General features: G+C 42.1%; 1 protein-coding gene across 2 annotated transcripts in view; it reads left to right on the top strand.

Annotated features, from left to right (window-relative positions):
* Window positions 1-9,730, top strand: part of PLPP3 (phospholipid phosphatase 3) — a 77,328-nt gene extending 67,598 nt beyond the window's left edge. For both annotated transcript variants that reach the window (XM_056533007.1, XM_056533006.1), the window contains exon 6: window positions 8,159-9,730. In XM_056533007.1, the coding sequence (XP_056388982.1) occupies window positions 8,159-8,272 (114 nt within the window). In that variant the 3' untranslated portion in view covers window positions 8,273-9,730. The remainder of the gene's footprint in view (window positions 1-8,158) is intronic.
* The last annotated feature ends 8,999 nt before the right edge of the window (window positions 9,731-18,729 follow it).

The raw sequence follows: 18,729 nt of genomic DNA on the forward strand, positions 1-18,729 counted from the left end.
ATCCTAAGATATTCACTATATACAGATAAGTATTATCCTAAGATATTCACTATATACAGATAAGTATTGTCCTAAGATATTCACTATATACAGATAAGTATTGGCCTAAGATATTCACTATATACAGATAAGTATTGTCCTAAGATATTCACTATATACAGATAAGTATTATCCTAAGATATTCACTATATACAGATAAGTATTATCCTAAGATATTCACTATATACAGATAAGTATTATCCTAAGATATTCACTATATACAGATAAGTATTGTCCTAAGATATTCACTATATACAGATAAGTATCTTAGATATTCACTATATACAGATAAGTATTATCCTAAGATATTCACTATATACAGATAAGTATTATCCTAAGATATTCACTATATACAGATAAGTATTGGCCTAAGATATTCACTATATATAGATAAGTATTATCCTAAGATATTCACTATATACAGATAAGTATTATCCTAAGATATTCACTATATACAGATAAGTATTGTCCTAAGATATTCACTATATACAGATAAGTATTGTCCTAAGATATTCACTATATACAGATAAGTATTATCCTAAGATATTCACTATATACAGATAAGTATTGTCCTAAGATATTCCCTATATACAGATAAGTATTATCCTAAGATATTCACTATATACAGATAAGTATTATCCTAAGATATTCCCTATATACAGATAAGTATTATCCTAAGATATTCACTATATACAGATAAGTATTGTCCTAAGATATTCACTATATACAGATAAGTATCATCCTAAGATATTCACTATATATAGATAAGTATTATCCTAAGATATTCACTATATACAGATAAGTATTATCCTAAGATATTCACTATATACAGATAAGTATTATCCTAAGATATTCACTATATACAGATAAGTATTGTCCTAAGATATTCACTATATACAGATAAGTATTATCCTAAGATATTCACTATATACAGATAAGTATTGTCCTAAGATATTCCCTATATACAGATAAGTATTGTCCTAAGATATTGACTATATACAGATAAGTATTATCCTAAGATATTCACTATATACAGATAAGTATTGTCCTAAGATATTCACTATATACAGATAAGTATTGTCCTAAGATATTCACTATATACAGATAAGTATTATCCTAAGATATTCACTATATACAGATAAGTATTGTCCTAAGATATTCACTATATACAGATAAGTATTATCCTAAGATATTCACTATATACAGATAAGTATTATCCTAAGATATTCACTATATACAGATAAGTATTGTCCTAAGATATTCACTATATACAGATAAGTATTATCCTAAGATATTCACTATATACAGATAAGTATTGTCCTAAGATATTCACTATATACAGATAAGTATTATCCTAAGATATTCACTATATACAGATAAATATCGGCCTAAGGTATTCACTTTCTCGCCATTGTAGTCTATATACTACACACAAGTGACATCTACATGACGTTGCTGCGCGTTCCTTCTGGTTTACTGTGTTGACTATCTCAGTCTTGTAAAAATGTTTAGGGACAAAGCAGTTTTTACACAATGACGTATGACAACCACATAGGAAACAGCTGGTCTTATATGGGGGTCTTAAACTATTGTGTGTCCTTACATTGTTTCTATTTTACAACGTCCCTAAAGGGTACAGGGATTCTGTGACTTACGTACCAGTCATCCATATTTGGACCATTGATTTAATCCACGTTATACCTACTTCTATACCTTTCTTTTTCACATGACGATCATATTGTTTTGCTGTCCCCTGATTAAACCCACTGCTAAATGGGGAGAAACACGTTGGGATATTCAAAGATATATTTTAATGTCTTCAGTCTTGTCAAAAATAAAGCCATTGACTCATTCTTAGTCTCTGTTGGATGAGACAGTGGCAATTTATTATGACGGGCGCCGATGATGCCGCCGCTGGAGCCACCGCCGGTTCAGTTTCACACAAATGTCATCGTAGATGCAGCTACAACACAACGCTCTGGGCACAGACTGAGGTCATCTCTCCCGGATATAGGAATAGAGTCTTATTATTGGTAATGCTGGCGTGATGAGTTTTCACTGCCGGAGCTCGGACCTGTCATGAAATCATCATAATTCTATAGAGAACTGTCATGGCCGCGGCCTCTGCGGCAGGATGTGAGCGCGCGCTGACCTTTATCACATCCCATACGGAGGACACAACATCTCACCAGCTACAAAGACTCATTGTCGTGTCCTAAGATGAGTCACGCTGCAAAAAACCAACAACCGCCACCCAAAAAAAGTGCAAACCCTATACAGCCCTACTGGTGGTCACCCAGCTTTCCCAGGCATAAATAGAACAAAACAGACAAAAACCAAAGGTTCTTCGTTTCACCACAGTTTTTAAAGGGGTACTCCGGTGGAAAACTTTTTTATTTCATATCCTCTGGCTCCAGAAATTAAACAGATTTGTAAATTATAAGTTCAGGAAGTTAATATTGTTACACAGGAACGTGCGCGGACATCAAAAGTCAGGGGCTCAAGCCCCCTTTCTAGTCTGCGTGTACATGATCTTCTTGTTGCATTAAAGGGGTACTCCGGTGGAAAGCAATTTTTTTATTTTATTAACTGGTGCCAAAAAGTTAAACAGTTTTGTAAATGACTTCTATTTAAAATGTTTAACCCTTCCAGTACTTATCAGCTGCTGTATGCTCTAGAGAAAGTTGTGTAGTTCTTTTCAGTCTGACCACAGTGCTCTCTGCTGACACCTCTGTCCATGTCAGGAACTGTCCAGGGTAGGAGCAAATCTCCATAGCAAACCTCTCCTGCTCTGGACAGTTCCTGACATGGACAGAGGTGGCAGCAGAAAGCATTGTGGTCAGACTGGAAAGTACTACACAACTTCCTCTGGAGCATAAAGCAACTGATAAGTACTGGAAGGATTAAGATTTTTTAATAGAGGTAATTTACAAATCTGTATGACTTTCTGGCATCAGTTGATATGAATTTAATTTTTTTCCTCTGGAGTACCCCTTTAAGGATATATCTGGCTTTAGGTAACTCCAAAAATTCCAAAGTCAGCGTTAATTCGTAAGACTTTCTATCCTGGCGGCCGGTGTCTGTGATATTCCCACAGAAGTGTTTGATTTCCACTAAAATGTGCCAAAAAATAGACGATGGTGCCCAAAAAAAACTGTCCAATCCGATCCACGGGCCGGGAATGAATGCACATTCCAATCCCCGAGAAGACCTGGGGAGTTTATTTTTTGGGTGGAGAACTTCACGTTGCAGGAAATGGACCAAGCCCAAGACCAGAAGCTTTTCCCTTCACTCTCCATCATTGTGTGACCCGGAGAATTCGCGGCCCCGGAGAGGTTGGGTTTCACAGCTCTGCCAGTTGTTTATTTAACCTCCGGCCATTGGGAAATGGTCGACAGCTGCCGAAAAAGAGGACAAAGTGCAACGTATTAATGAGTTAACAATCCCGGAGCTGTCACTCCAGATACCTGCGGAGGCCCAAAGGGATTTATAAAGGCTGAGATCACTTTATAGTAACTGAGTCCATGAGCAGCGCTGACTACAGAGACCTACCTGAGACTACAGACACCTACCTGAGACTACAGACACCTACCTGAGACTACAGACACCTACCTGAGAGACTACAGACACCTGAGACTACAGACTCCTGAGACTAAAGACACCTACCTGAGACTACAGACACCTACCTGAGACTACAGACACCTGCGACTGCAGACACCTGAGACTACAGACACCTACCTGAGACTACAGACACCTACCCGAGACTACAGACACCTGAGACTACAGACACCTGCGACTACAGACTCCTGAGACTACAGACACCTACTTGAGACTACAGACACCTACCCGAGACTACAGACACCTGCGACTACAGACTCCTGAGACTACAGACACCTACCTGAGACTACAGACACCTGAGATTACAGACACCTACTTGAGACTACAAACACCTGAGACTACAGACACCTGCGACTGCAGACACCTGAGACTACAGACACCTACCTGAGGCTACAGACACCTGAGACTACAGACACCTACCTGAGACTACAGAAACCTACCTGAGACTACTGACACCTGAGACTACAGACATCTGCGACTACAGACACCTACCTGAGACTACAGACACCTGAGACTACAGACACCTACCTTAGAGTACAGACACCTGAGACTACAGACACCTACCTGAGACTACAGACACCTGTGACTACAGACACCTAACTGAGAGTACAGACACCTGAGACTACAGACACCTACCTGAGACTACAAACACCTACCTGAGACTAAAGTCTACAGACAACTACCTGAGACTAGAGACTACAGACACCTGAGACTACAGACACCTACCTGAGACTACAGACACCTACCTGAGACTACAGACTACAGACACCTACCTGAGATTACAGACACCTACCTGAGACTACAGACACCTACCAGAGACTACAGAGACCTACCTGAGACTACAAACACCTAACTGAGACTACAGACACTTGAGTCTACAGACACCTACCTGAGACTACAGACACCTACCTGAGACTACAGACAACTACCTGAGACTACAGACACCTACCTGAGATTACAGACTACAGACACCTACCTGAGACTACAGATACCTACCTGAGACTACAGACTACAGACACCTACCTGAGACTATAGACATCTACCTGAGACTACAGACACCTACCTGAGACTACAGACACCTACCTGAGACTACAGACACCTACCTGAGAAGACATAGTGGCTGAAGATCGTGACATGATAGTGGCATGAGATCACTGAAGGAATGTACCAGAAACCCTTCTGAGAAGCAAAAGCCCCGTCCCAAACATTATCTTTTGTATGAAGTTTCCCGCTTAGTAAGCAAAACATGATTCTATCCACCCAACCAGCCATTCATCTTTCCATTCATGAGGAGTATTTTTAGTGGACTCTGACCATAAAAGGTCAAAAATTATCCTAATTTCTTTTACAATGTATGTCTATGGATGCCCCATGCACACTGTAAAAAAAACCTCAGGTGCATTGAAGGGATTTACTACACAGGGTCTGGAAAAGACAAGGGAAATTCATGGGGAACAGAGGAGTCTGGAGGAGGACAGAAGAGTCTGGAGGAGGAGACAAAGGAGTCTGGAGGAAGAGACAGAGGAGTCTGGAGGAGGAGGACAGAGGAGTCTGGAGGAAGAGACAGAGGAGTCTGGAGGAGGACAGAAGAGTCTGGAGGAGGAGACAAAGGAGTCTGGAGGAAGAGACAGAGGAGTCTGGAGGAGGAGGACAGAGGAGTCTGGAGGAAGAGACAGAGGAGTCTGGAGGAGGGGGACAGAGGAGTCTGGAAAAGGATAGAGGAGTCTGGAGGGGAACATAGGAGTCTGGGAGAGGACAGAGGGATCTGGAGGAGGGGGACAGAGGGGTCTGGAGAAGGACAGAGGAGTCTGGAGGAGGAGAACAGAGGAGTCTGGAGGAGGACAGAGGAGTCTGGAGGGGAACATAGGAGTCTGGGAGAGGACAGAGGAGTCTGGAAGAGGACAGAGGAGTCTGGAGGAGGAGAACAGAGGAGTCTGGAGGAGGACAGAGGAGTCTGGAGGAGGGGACAGAGTGGTCTGAAGACAGATGAGTTTGTAGGGGAAAATAGGAGTCTGGGAGAGGACAGAGGGGTTAGGAGGAGGAGGACAGAGGAGTCATAAGGAGGAGAACAGAGGAGTCTGGAGGAGGACAGAGGAGTCTGGAGGAGGAGACAGAGGGGTTTGGAGGGGAACAAAGGAATCTGAAGGGGACAGAGGAGTCTGGAGGGGACAGGCAAGTTTGAAGGTATTTAGATGGGACATGAGGTCCGTGGGGTATAGAGGACTCTGAAGAGGACATAGAAATCTGATGGTTACAGAAGAGATTGAGGAGTATGGAAGGGACAGAGGGGTCTGGAGGTGTCTAGATTGGACAGGGGGTCCGTGGGGTACAGAGGACAGAGGTATCTGGCAGCAGCTTTCTCCCATTTCTCCATTTGGCCAAGCACACAAGTGTATTGAGGAGGTTAGAAGAGAGAGTTGTCATCAATCTGAAGTGTATGACGGGCTTTAGATCCATTATGTGCAGCGGTCGCCTTTGTTCCTTTTCTCCTATAAGAATAATATCTGGAAGTTCTCATTCTCCCCCCAAATACATGGACTCATACAATGACACAACTTGTTCCCCGATACAAAACCATTACTCGTCCCACAACATTCTTATTCCCCTACCGTAAGTGACAGGGACATGTTGGGTCCTCTATGGCCCAGGTGGGAGAGTGGGACATATGGGACTAGCTTTACATTGCCCCTTTTTTTCTTCCCATTATCCAGAAGCCGGCGGTTCCACACTTTATCCATCAATGAGCAAATGTCCGGCTCGACCCCCTAACTACATAAAGGAAAAATAAACTGCGCAGCAATAAAACGTGAGCCATCTTGTAAAACCGGCCAATAAAGCAGCAGTCACGGATGAGACTCCTATTTTTCTTATCCTACATATTTCTCCGCCCGTATTGTGTGTTGTCCTCGGGTGACTCTTCACACTGTAGGAAGTTAGGTGGACCTGGCCGGTGATTTCCCTATACACACCCCTATGTTCCATTGTGACCGTATCCCTGCCCTGATATCTTAAATGTCGTCTATTTCACATCCTGCAGGCGGCTTCCGCTATTGGGTATTCAGGAAACTGTGGTCGAATATCTCTTCCTTGCATTGGTTTTGACCTATATGTCAGCGGGGAGAGGGGGCCTGAGGCTTGTGTCCCGTCCCTTTTACTACTCTGCTAGTAACGTATAGAATACTACAACCTTTCTAAACCAGTGGTCTCCGAACTGTGTTCCTCCAGCTGTTGCAAAACTACAACTCTCAGCATGCCCGGACAGCCAACGGCTGTCCGGGCATGCTGAGAGCTGTAGTTTTGCCACAGCTGGAGGCACACCGGTTGAGAAACAGCAGCCAAAGGCTGTCCGGGCATGCTGAGGGTTGTAGTTTTGCAACAGCTGGAGACACACTGGTTGGGAAACAGCATCCAAAGGCTGTCTGGGCATGCTGGGTGTTGTAGTTTTACATCAGTTGGAAGTTCCCAGTTTGGAGACCACTGCTCTACATTTATAGAAAAACTAAGTCAGTGGGCCATATTTGGACCATTTATTGAAGCCATGTTATCCTTACTTTCTTTTTTAGAGGATGATTCTGCTCTTTTGTTGTCCCCTGATGAGCTCCTGGGGGAAAAACACGTAGGAATATAAAGTGATATGACAGGAATTTGTTCTGGGGTCCCAATATTACATTGGGGGTCAGTTTTTTTATGATATGCATTGTATCCTGATGTTTAACTTCATTCATCCCTTTGCAAAAATAAAACTTCCAGCTTGCTGGGGAGTTGTAGTCTTGCAACAACTGGAGGTCTACAGTTTGAAGACCACTGCTAAAGGAAACCTTCAGTGGTCCATATTTGGACCATTAATTGAAGCCATGTTATCCTACTTTTTTGACATGATGATCCTATAGTTTTGATGTACCCTGATGAACCACACTGTTAACTGGGGTGGGGGGTGGGGGGGGGGGGGGGCGGGGAAACATATCGAGATATGATGTGATATGACCGGAATTTGTTCTGGGGTCACAATATTGCATCATGGGGTCAGTATTGTATGTTATGCATTATATCCTTATGTTTGTCTTCATTCATAATTGAGCTGTAGAACAGTAGTCTCCAAACTGTGGCTGTCCTGGCATGCTGGGTGTTGTAGTTTTGCAACAGCTGAAGGTCCGTAGTTTGGAGGCCACTGCTTTACCTCTAAAGGAAACATATTTGGATCATTGATTGAAGCCATTTTATCCCTACTTTATTTTTGACATGATGATCCTGTTATTCTGTTGACCCCTGATGAGCCCCTGGGGGAAAAACACGTTGGGATATAAAGTGATATGACAGGAATTTGTTCTGGGGTCACAATATTGCCCCGGGATTCAGTCTATTATCTGGAGGTCCACAGTCTATAGTCAGACTACAGACTATAGTCTGTTATATATGTGTATTATTTTTGTAATTTTTTTCTTGCTTTTTGTTTATGATATATGATAAAATTAACACTAAATTTTTGTTCTTTTTATTGCAGGTTTTCTTCGTATCAGACCTCTTCAAGACACCGAAGAAAACATCTATCACCCCCCCTCCTGTGAAGAAAGACTCTCTGTCACCTGTGGACATAATTGACCGAAATATTGTATAAATGAAAAAAAAAAAGAAAAAACTACCGCCAACCGATTGCAGAAGAACTTCTGACAGTGAATTCATTGACCTGCTGCTTTCCAATCTCATCAGACAGTAGAATGTAGAGAAAGACTCTTTGACCCAACCAAACGGAGACTCGGAAAAAACAAAAAAACTAAACAAAACAAAAAACAAAAAGAAATGTCTGCTATGAGGCCTTATGATCGCAACGTGGGGGACGAAGTTCAGACGGATGGACAGCCGAGTGATGACAAAAGATGGAATTCCAGATGTACAATTGGTCTTTTATCTGTTCATGTTTTAATGAACAACCTATTGTTCATAGATTTATGAACTTTAAACTTTTTGTTAACATAAGGGAGTCATCTTTATAGAAATTTTTTAGCTCGTAGTAGAGTTGATTTTTTTTTTTTTTTAACAATAGCACTATATAGATCTATTGACGAAATAGCACTCACACGTAGTAAGAAGAACCAAATGGGACTCATGGTTGGGGGTTGGTGGCTTCATTGTTGACCACACTTAGTAAGGAGAACCACTCAAGACTTATGGCTGGGGGTTGGTGGATCAATTGTTGACTACATGTAATAAGGAGAAGCATTCAGGACTCATGGTTGGGGTTGGCGTCTCCATTGTTGACCACATGTAGTAAGGAGAACCATTCGGGACTCATAGTTGGGGTTGTTGACCACATGTAGGAAGAAGGTCATTCGGGAGACATGGTTGGGGGCTGGTGGCTCCATTGTTAACCACATGTAGAAAGAAGACCATTCGGGAGACATGGTTGGGGGTTGGTGGCTCCATGGTTTATCACATGTAGGAAGAAGACCATTCGGGAGACATAGTTGTGGGTTGGTGGCTCCATTGTTGACCACATGTAGGAAGAAGACCATTCGGGAGACATGGTTAGAGTTGGTGGCTCCACTGTTGACCACATGTAGGAAGGAGACCATTCGTAAGACATGGTTGGGGGTTGGTGGCTCCATTGATGACCATATAAGATGGACCTTCTTACACAAACATAAAATATATATTTAAGAAATTACCACTGACCCAACCAAACTCGAGTCTGGCATTCCCACTAAGGACATCAGGATTGACCCCCTTTCTGTATCCTGTAATAACCGGCAAGAACAGAATGTACCCAACACAAGCCCAACGCATTTCTTGGCCCAGAAGACTCTTAGAAAGTGAAAAACCATTAGTGGCCTTTCTTGCTTGAGACTCTTTAAGCACTATAGACTTTGGGTTTGATACCCAAGGTACACGAAAAACAGCAGTTTTTAATGGGTACCGCTGGACGGTATACTAACCTCAATCAATTGTAGTCTGTCCAATCTCGTCGACGTTCATTGAGTCATAACATTTCACACAACAATCATCAACGCTACAACATGAAGTGTTTACCGAACCATCGAAAAGTGAGGATTTTAAGGCAAATCTATATATATATATATATATAAAAATTGTAACCGTTACACCTTAAAAGGGACTATATATAAATAGTTTGTACAAATCGATCGCAATATTTACTAAACAAAAATACATAAAATCCGTCCTATCATTTCAACACTAGCAAACAAGCTGATTATTTTTTTTATATTATATATTATATAAATAATGTATAAAACAGTAAAGAATTAACTATGTAAAATATTATTTTTGAAAAAAGAATAAAAAAAACAAAACAATTTTTAGATATATCCACTATGATCATTAGGGTGTCTCGACCTGTGTTATTATTTTGCTGCTTAAAAAGAAAACAAGCAACAAGTTTAATTTTTTTTTGTTATGTATAGTCAACTAAAATATTTTTTAGATCTGTGGTAGTAATTTCACTATTAAATGGAAGCAATAACTAGTGGCAATTGTATAAAAGGAAAGAAATTGTCAGTATTTTTGTAATGTTTCATATTGTAAAGAAAAGAAAAACTGAGAAAAAAAAGAATATTATTCGAATACGTTTTGTAGAATACAAAATCTTCTTTTTTTTTTTTTTTTTTTGCAAAAATTGCTGTACAAAGATGCTTTTTAAATAAAAGCTCATAATGGATAATTATTCTATCCCGTTGTCTTGTCTCTTGTTATCTTCTGGGTTCTGTAGTGTGTATAATTTCTGAGGGGGGTGAGGATAGAAATTATTTACAAAAAATGTTTTTAAAAAGTTGGAAAAAAAGATCCCTCCCGATCTCCACTTCCTGGTCCCGATGATTGCCAATGCTTTGCTGAGCCAGCGTTTCCGTCATGCCCCCTCCCATAGACATGAATGGAGGGGGCGTGATGTGACGTCACAAGGGGGCGTGGAATGACATCACGTCTCTGGCCGCGGAAACCCAGCGTTCTAAACAGTTTGTTTAGATTTCCAGGTGTGGCACAGGTGCTGCACGGAGATCGCGGGGGTTCCCAGCGGTGGGACCCCCACGATCAGACATCTTATCCCCTATCCTTTGGGAAGGGGATAACATGTCTGTGGGCAGAATACCCCTTTAACTTTTGATTGGATAGAAGAAAACAGTCACAAGACCCATTGGATAGTAAGACTTGCTATACGCCTCACCCCTACGCTTATATGCTCCATTTTCTGATGACCCCCCATCGTCGGTTCAGGCTTGACATTTCCAACATGCATGGCCAGAATAAGGCTTAAATGATCTAAAGGGGTACTCCAATATCAGGTAAAAAGAATAAAAATCCTGCAGAAGCATATAAGCATATATCATCCATATATATATATGTATGGTACGCCTCGGGGGTTGTAGGGTAGTTGGGGTGTTGCTGTTCTGAATAATAAAGGGTGCTGTTAACCCTTGTCACTCGTGACGCCAGGGTGAGGGTTAAGTACTGTAATGGTGCTGGGCCTATCGCCACCCTTCCCAAGAACGATAGGTGAGTGCATAATAAATGGATTGTCCACAACCACTGTTTAACTGAAAACTTGCAGGAACTTTTACTGATGATTTTCTGTAGCAGGCAATATCAATAACAGTCCAGATAACAGAGTCTATTTACAGTTGAGTAGCGATTGACAGTTGGTTGGGATCAGATAAGCTCAATTTAGCTTTTAAAAGATTCCTTGGCATAGATCCGCTGGATTTAGGGGTACGTTTAGGTCCAGTGATCTTGCGGAGACTAGCGGGGAATTGTAGAAGTACAACAGCTTTGTTATAGGCCGAGGCCGCAAGGCTTTGGCCCAGTAAACGTACTTGAAAGTTGCGGAGGTCCTACCTCGTTCAGTGACAGCAACCCAAGAGAGCGATCAATGGCCGGAGCTCCCTTATATGGGCAGGGGCGGGCCGTTTTGGATTGGTCCATAACAACTGTCACTCACCATTACACGGCATTGTGGGTGAACACGTCATGAGAACCTCCAAACAAACCATAGAGTTCTGAGTAATGGGTCACATGACCTAAGGTCCTGCGACGCCAAACAAGTGAGTAATGCAATATACATATTTACAATGATAATTTTTATAAATATTAACTTACTAAGGGGTGACTAGGGGCTAACCAGGGAAGCAGACCCCCACAGTCCTAGGGACTCTGATTTTGGGGACCCCCCCCCCACACACACACACACCAAGGCACAGTATGAAATACCACATATATATCTGCCATAGTTCATAAAACACCACAAATCTATTTGTTTTTGGCATCTTTTTCCTGTACTTCCTGGATAAGCAGGTGCTCAGTACTACAATTCCCAGAATGCATTGCCTGAGAGAGAGAGAGAGAGAGAGAGAGAGGAGCTGGGGAGCTGCTAAAACAATGCCACGCTGGCAATGAGATGACTACACAACTTCCTGTCAAGAGAGAGAGAAAGGAATCGGAAGCTGCTGGGACAACACCACACTGACAATAAGAGAACTACACAACTTCCTGTCAGGGGTAAATCACACAAAAACATTTTGAATTCACTACAATTTGTGATAACACTGTATTTGTCTTTATTTTTACATACCATTTTTTGATAATTGACAAATATAAGACAGAAACAAGCTTGGGCTTACAAAGTGCAGGTTTAAACTAAGCCACACCTACTGCACATAGGACACGCCTTTATCAAAGTTACATGACAGGCCAATAAGAGCCAATGATATACAGTATGTATAGATTGGAGGATGCTTTGGTGATACAATTTGTTACACTGTGTTCTAGGTCAGAAGCCAAAAGACAAATTTATGCAGAAACAGTCTTTTCTGTACTTAGATTTTCGTTTATTGCCTTAATTGAATTCATCTGTTTTCAGAATTCTAAAATCATGAATTTCCTGAGAAAGAGACTTTTTAACTTTGTTTCCCACAATTAAACATCAGACATAAATGATGCAGGACACGTGGTATCAGGTGGCACTTATCATGATCTATGGGGTCGGCTGCCTAATGGTAAAAATATACACTAGGGGGGCCGGGGCCTGTGGCTCTTGAGTAGTACCTGTAGTTTTACAACATTTAGAATTCAGCCAGTGATGTTAGGATCATGTTTACAATGTTCGGTGCCTGGTCCTGGTGGCATCTCACAATCCTAGACGTCCATTGACCGGTCCTAGTGGCATCTCACAATCCTAGACGTCCATTGACAGGTCCTAGTGGCATCTCACAATCCTAGACGTCCATTGACAGGTCCTAGTGGCATCTCACAATCCTAGACGTCCATTGACAGGTCCTAGTGGCATCTCAAAATCCTAGACGTCCATTGACAGGTCCTAGTGGCATCTCACAATCCTAGATGTCCATTGACAGGTCCTAGTGGCATCTCACAATCCTAGATGTCCATTGACAGGTCCTAGTGGCATCTCACAATCCTAGATGTCCATTGACAGGTCCTAGTGGCATCTCACAATCCTAGATGTCCATTGACCGGTCCTGGTGGCATCTGCCAATCCTAGACGTCCATTGACCGGTCCTAGTGGAATCTCACAATCCTAGATGTCCATTGACCGGTCCTGCTGGCATCTCCCAATCCTAGACGTCCATTTACTGGTCCTGGTGGCATTTCACAATCCTAGATGTCCATTGACTGGTCTTGGTGGTATCTCACAATCCTAGATGTTTATTGATCAGTCCTGGTGGCATCTCACAATCCTAAGATGTCCATTGACCGGTCCTGGTGGCATCTCAGAATCCTAGACGTCCATTGACTGGTCCTGGGGGCATCTCACAAACCTAAACGTCCATTGACCAGTCCTGGAGGCATCTCACAAACCTCAGGCATTCAGTGACTGGCCTGGTGGCATCTCACAATCCTTGACGTCAATTAACCAGTCCTGGTTGCATCTCACCTACCCCAGGCATCCATTAACCAGTCCTGGGGGAATCTCACATACCCCATGTGTCCATTGACTGGTCCTGGTGGCATTTCACCAACCTCAGACGTCCAGTGACCGGTCCTGGTGGCATCTCACCTACCCCAGGTGTCCATTGACCATTCCCGGCAGCATCTCACCAACTCCAGGTGTCCACTGACTGCTCCTGGTGGCATCTTACTGTGGTGGCCCAGTACGGGATGGTGTTTCCCCGTACCTTTCCTGCCCTGTCAGGCAGTGTCTCTCAGTGTCGCCAGGGCCCTCTGTAGTTGTTTTCTCCCATGTAAATATGTTGTGTATTATATTGTGTGTTGTATCTTTAATAAATGTACCATGTGATTGTTACCCAGGAGGTACTAGTGACTATCTGACCCCAAAGCTGACCTATGGGCTCCCATCTAGACTCCCCCATATAAACTCTAGGTGGAATTATCTTCTCTCTCTTGTTCCTGCGGTCCGGTGCAGTCAAGTCGTCTTAGTGTGTGTGTCCAGATTATTGGAGGCCATAAGTCAAGTCCTACAGCTACAAGTCAAGTGCAAAGTAAGCTAAATTCACAGTCCTGTCAGTCAAGTCAAGTATTCGGTCTATCCAGTGTGGCCTGCACTAAATTCTCCTGTCTACTACAATCCCAGCAAACCTGCGAGGTCTCTGTGTCACTGGTCACCTCCTTGGGCCCTGGCTGAACTGCATAGACTTTACCAACTGTCTACCCTCAGTAAAGCTACCGTTGTCCGTAACTTGGCTTCGGAGTCTTTATTGCCCCCGTGCCTAGCCCAGGATCTAGTGGAATATATTCGGTTGGTTAAGGCTAAACCACGCCCTGGCGTCATGAACACAAGGGGTTAATACCATCTGCCCCTAGGGTAACAACATCTGCTCTGCACCACACACCCCACCATTACCACATAACCAACCCCAGGTGGCCATTGACTGGTCCTGGTGGCATCTCACCAACCCCAGGTGGCCATTGACTGGTCCTGGTGGCATCTCACCAACCCCAGGTGGCCATTGACTGGTCCTGGTGGTTTCTCACCAACCCCAGGTGGCCATTGGCTGCTCTTGGTGGCATCTCACCAGGAGTCCATTGAGCTACTTTGGAATTATTTCCCAGCAATGCCTTTGGAATCCAGTTTTCTGCAGGAATCTGTCCCCCGACTGAACCCTCAGTTATGCTTGAGATTAGGCTTCTAAGCTTCCCCATATATAATAAAGTGTTTTTTCCTAAGCTCCTATTTTGGGATCAGTGGACATATAAGCAATGGCGATGCCAGGTATAAAGACCGTGTAATCCGTGCTGGACGCAGTGGAGTTAAATTTGTTTATGGAGCGGAGTAATATCCTGTGGGTCCAGGTACAGCGACTCCTGAGAAACGAGCGTAAACTTGGCAGAGGTGGCGGACAGCGCGGTCCCACACACATCGCGGCTGGCAGCACAGGTACCTTGTTGTGCTGCTGCTTATTTGCTGGTGACACGGCTCCGACATGGAAGGTTTCAGCTTTTTTTTTTTACTCTCTCCTGGAACTGCTTAGTCACAGCGTTTCCCAATCCTAAATTAAATGCAGATACAAAGCACGGCCGCAGCTCCTCAATCCTGCCAGGTTCTGAGATGTTTCTACACTTTTTTATGTATATTTTTACGCCTTTTTTCTCATGGAGCATTGCCTGAAAATATGTTTCCATACACAACAGCTTAAAATGTCACACAGTAGATCAGCCTATTACTGGCCAGGATGGGACATTGCTGCGGCCAATTGACGTGTCGACTACCGGAAAAAGACCGCAGCGGCTGAAGGAAGCAGCGATACTGCGGCCCTGAGGAAGGGCGAGCCGGCAACCATGTTTCCTCCAGAGCTGTGTTTCTCAACCAGTGGGACATTAGTGGATGGGAAACACTGGCCTGACCCAGGAAGGTCCTAAACATTTATACCATCCCTATATACATATTGTACAATATACAGGAACACATTTATATGAGGCGAACAAGGGGAAAGCCCTGCAGGAGAGCCATGTGCAATGGAGGGACTCTAACTGAGGGGACTTAAGACAGGGACAGGACAAGGTCCTGTACCGGGACACCACAATAATAAGAATTATTTTATTAAATTCAGAATGTTATAGTATTATAGAATGCATTGTGGGAAACCAAAGCATGAAACATTTCTCCTATGTGTTTCCTCCGATCTACGGGATAAACATCCTTGAACTTTATCAGTTGTGTCTGGGCGTCTGATCCCGGGGACCTTGGCCGCAGATTCCGCTGCGCAGTACAAAGCTTCAGAGACAGATATATCCTGAGAACAGACAGAATTATCGCCATGTGTAATCCTCTCATAAATGTCAAGGGGCAAATACATGGCGGCCATGATATAAAATGATAGAAAACAGGGTCCAGGACGTGGCCAAAGTCCTTTACTGCAGGAGATAGTGCGCTCGATGACATTATAGGGCGTCAATTATAAACGTATAATGACACGAGCTCCAGACGTAACAACAAACTGCATAGAAAATGTCTCTTATAGTCATTTACTCTTTATATTTATATTAGGCCTAAGATATTCACTATATACAGAAAAGTATTGTCCTACGAAATTCACTATATACAGATAAGTATCATCCTAAGATATTCACTATATACAGATAAGTATTATCCTAAGATATTCACTATATACAGATAAGTATCATCCTTAGATATTCACTATATACAGATAAGTATCATCCTTAGATATTCACTATATACAGATAAGTATTATCCTAAGATATTCACTATATACAGATAAGTATTATCCTAAGATATTCACTATATACAGATAAGTATTATACTAAGATATTCACTATATACAGATAAGTATTATCCTAAGATATTCACTATATACAGATAAGTATTATCCTAAGATATTCACTATATACAGATAAGTATTATCCTAAGATATTCACTATATACAGATAAGTATTATACTAAGATATTCACTATATACAGATAAGTATTATCCTAAGATATTCACTATATACAGATAAGTATTATCCTAAGATATTCACTATATACAGATAAGTATTATCCTAAGATATTCACTATATACAGATAAGTATTATCCTAAGATATTCACTATATACAGATAAGTATTATACTAAGATATTCACTATATACAGATAAGTATTATCCTAAGATATTCACTATATACAGATAAGTATTATCCTAAGATATTCACTATATACAGATAAGTATTATCCTAAGATATTCACTATATATACAGATAAGTATTATCCTAAGATATTCACTATATACAGATAAGTATTGTCCTAAGATATTCACTATATACAATATATAAGTAGTAGTTAGCTGCACATGGGACTTTTCTTTCCTAGCAGCCTCCCAGTCTGACTGGGAGAGTATGGTATGTGAGCTATTACATCCCTGTTCACACTGGTGTGGTGCTGTGCGGTGTCCATTGCTGCCGTGGCGCCGTGTCTGCGGGGGAGTGCGTCCCATAGACTGGTTTGAGTGGCATTGGGGCTGCTCTGCCGGTGGGTCGTTCCCCCCTGTGGGCATTGGTGTCGCGGCGGTGGTGGTCGCCGCCCGGTGCTGCGCCATTTTATGCTAGGGACGTTAGGGACCCACTCTGAATAGGTGGCCTTGACGTGGCGAGTGGGCTTGTACTTTTTGATCAAAAATGTATAATAACAACCTGTTAGTTTTTGATGTTGTGCTAAGAAGCAATCAGATCATTATACAAGATTGTAGATGTGCACCATGTCTGTTTTTCTACCCGAATTCACATTATCCCAAGATATTCACTATATACAGATAAGTATTATCCTAAGATATTCACTATATACAGATAAGTATTATCCTAAGATATTCACTATATACAGATAAGTATTGTCCTAAGATATTCACTATATACAGATAAGTATTATCCTAAGATATTCACTATATACAGGTATTATCCTAAGATATTCACTATATACAGATAAGTATTATCCTAAGATATTCACTATATACAGGTAAGTATTGGCCTTAGGCTGGGTTCACATCACGATTTAAGTGTCCGCTGTACAGGTAGCTCAATCGTATCTGTGCACGGACATATACGGACAGATTTGCCATGGGACATGGGGATGCGGACCCGATCATTGTCGCCTGGTTACTACGATCTGGTCAATTTCTCAACATGTCAGATTTTTGACACGGACTGTATATCTTGGTCTTTTTTTACATGTTCCTCGGACAGGTCAAAAGTTCTTTAAAGTCCCAGTTACCCTTTAAGATGTAAACCTGCCAATGAGGATTAACAGCAATGTAATCAGTGGACACAACCTTCTGTGTGCCATGTATCCCGGGTGATGGTATCCTGCCTATCTAGTCTCCAGCAGTAAACAATGCTTTTCTTTCAAATATGGTTTACATTTCTCGTAATAAATTCTCTATTGGGGAGATTTATCAAAACCTGTGCAGAGGAAGAGTGGTGCAGTTGCCCATAGCAACCAATCAGATCGCTTCTTTCATTTTCCACAGGCCTCTTTAGAGGCCTGTGGAAAATGAAAGAAGCAATCTGATTGGTTGCTATGGGCAACTGCACCACTCTTCCTCTGCACAGCTTTTGATAAATCTCCCCCTAGAAAATGATTGAATAACTGGGCAACTCTCTTCTCGCTGCTGTATTTACTTCCTTGTAGATAAAAGCCTAAAGCAGCGCGGCACGGCTCTCACGGTGCCTTCAACGTGGCTTGGCAGGAGCCCGGCGCCTTTGATTCGGGATCGGCACAAAATGTGACATTATATAACGAGACACTTTTATATCGAGCCACTTCATTTTTAATCAGATTTCCATTCCCCTCCAGGAAGCTGTTCCAGGAAAAACATCTCTTTTATTCCCTGACAAGAAGCTTTTTGCAAAAAAAAAATAGAAGCTTTTACTAGAGAAGAGAAACAAAAACCATTTAGGACAATTTTTCAGCTTTAAAGGGGTACTCCGGTGGAAAACTTTTTTTTTTTTTTTTTAAATCAACTGGTGCCAGAAAGTTAAACAGATTTGTAAGTTGCTTCTATTAAAAAAATATTTATCCTTCCAGTACTTATTAGCTGCTGAATACTACAGAGGAAATAGTTTTCTTTTTGGAACACAGAGCTCTCTGCTGACATCATGACCACAG

This window comes from Hyla sarda, chromosome 7 (genome assembly GCF_029499605.1).
Source record: "Hyla sarda isolate aHylSar1 chromosome 7, aHylSar1.hap1, whole genome shotgun sequence".
NCBI lineage: Eukaryota > Metazoa > Chordata > Amphibia > Anura > Hylidae > Hyla > Hyla sarda.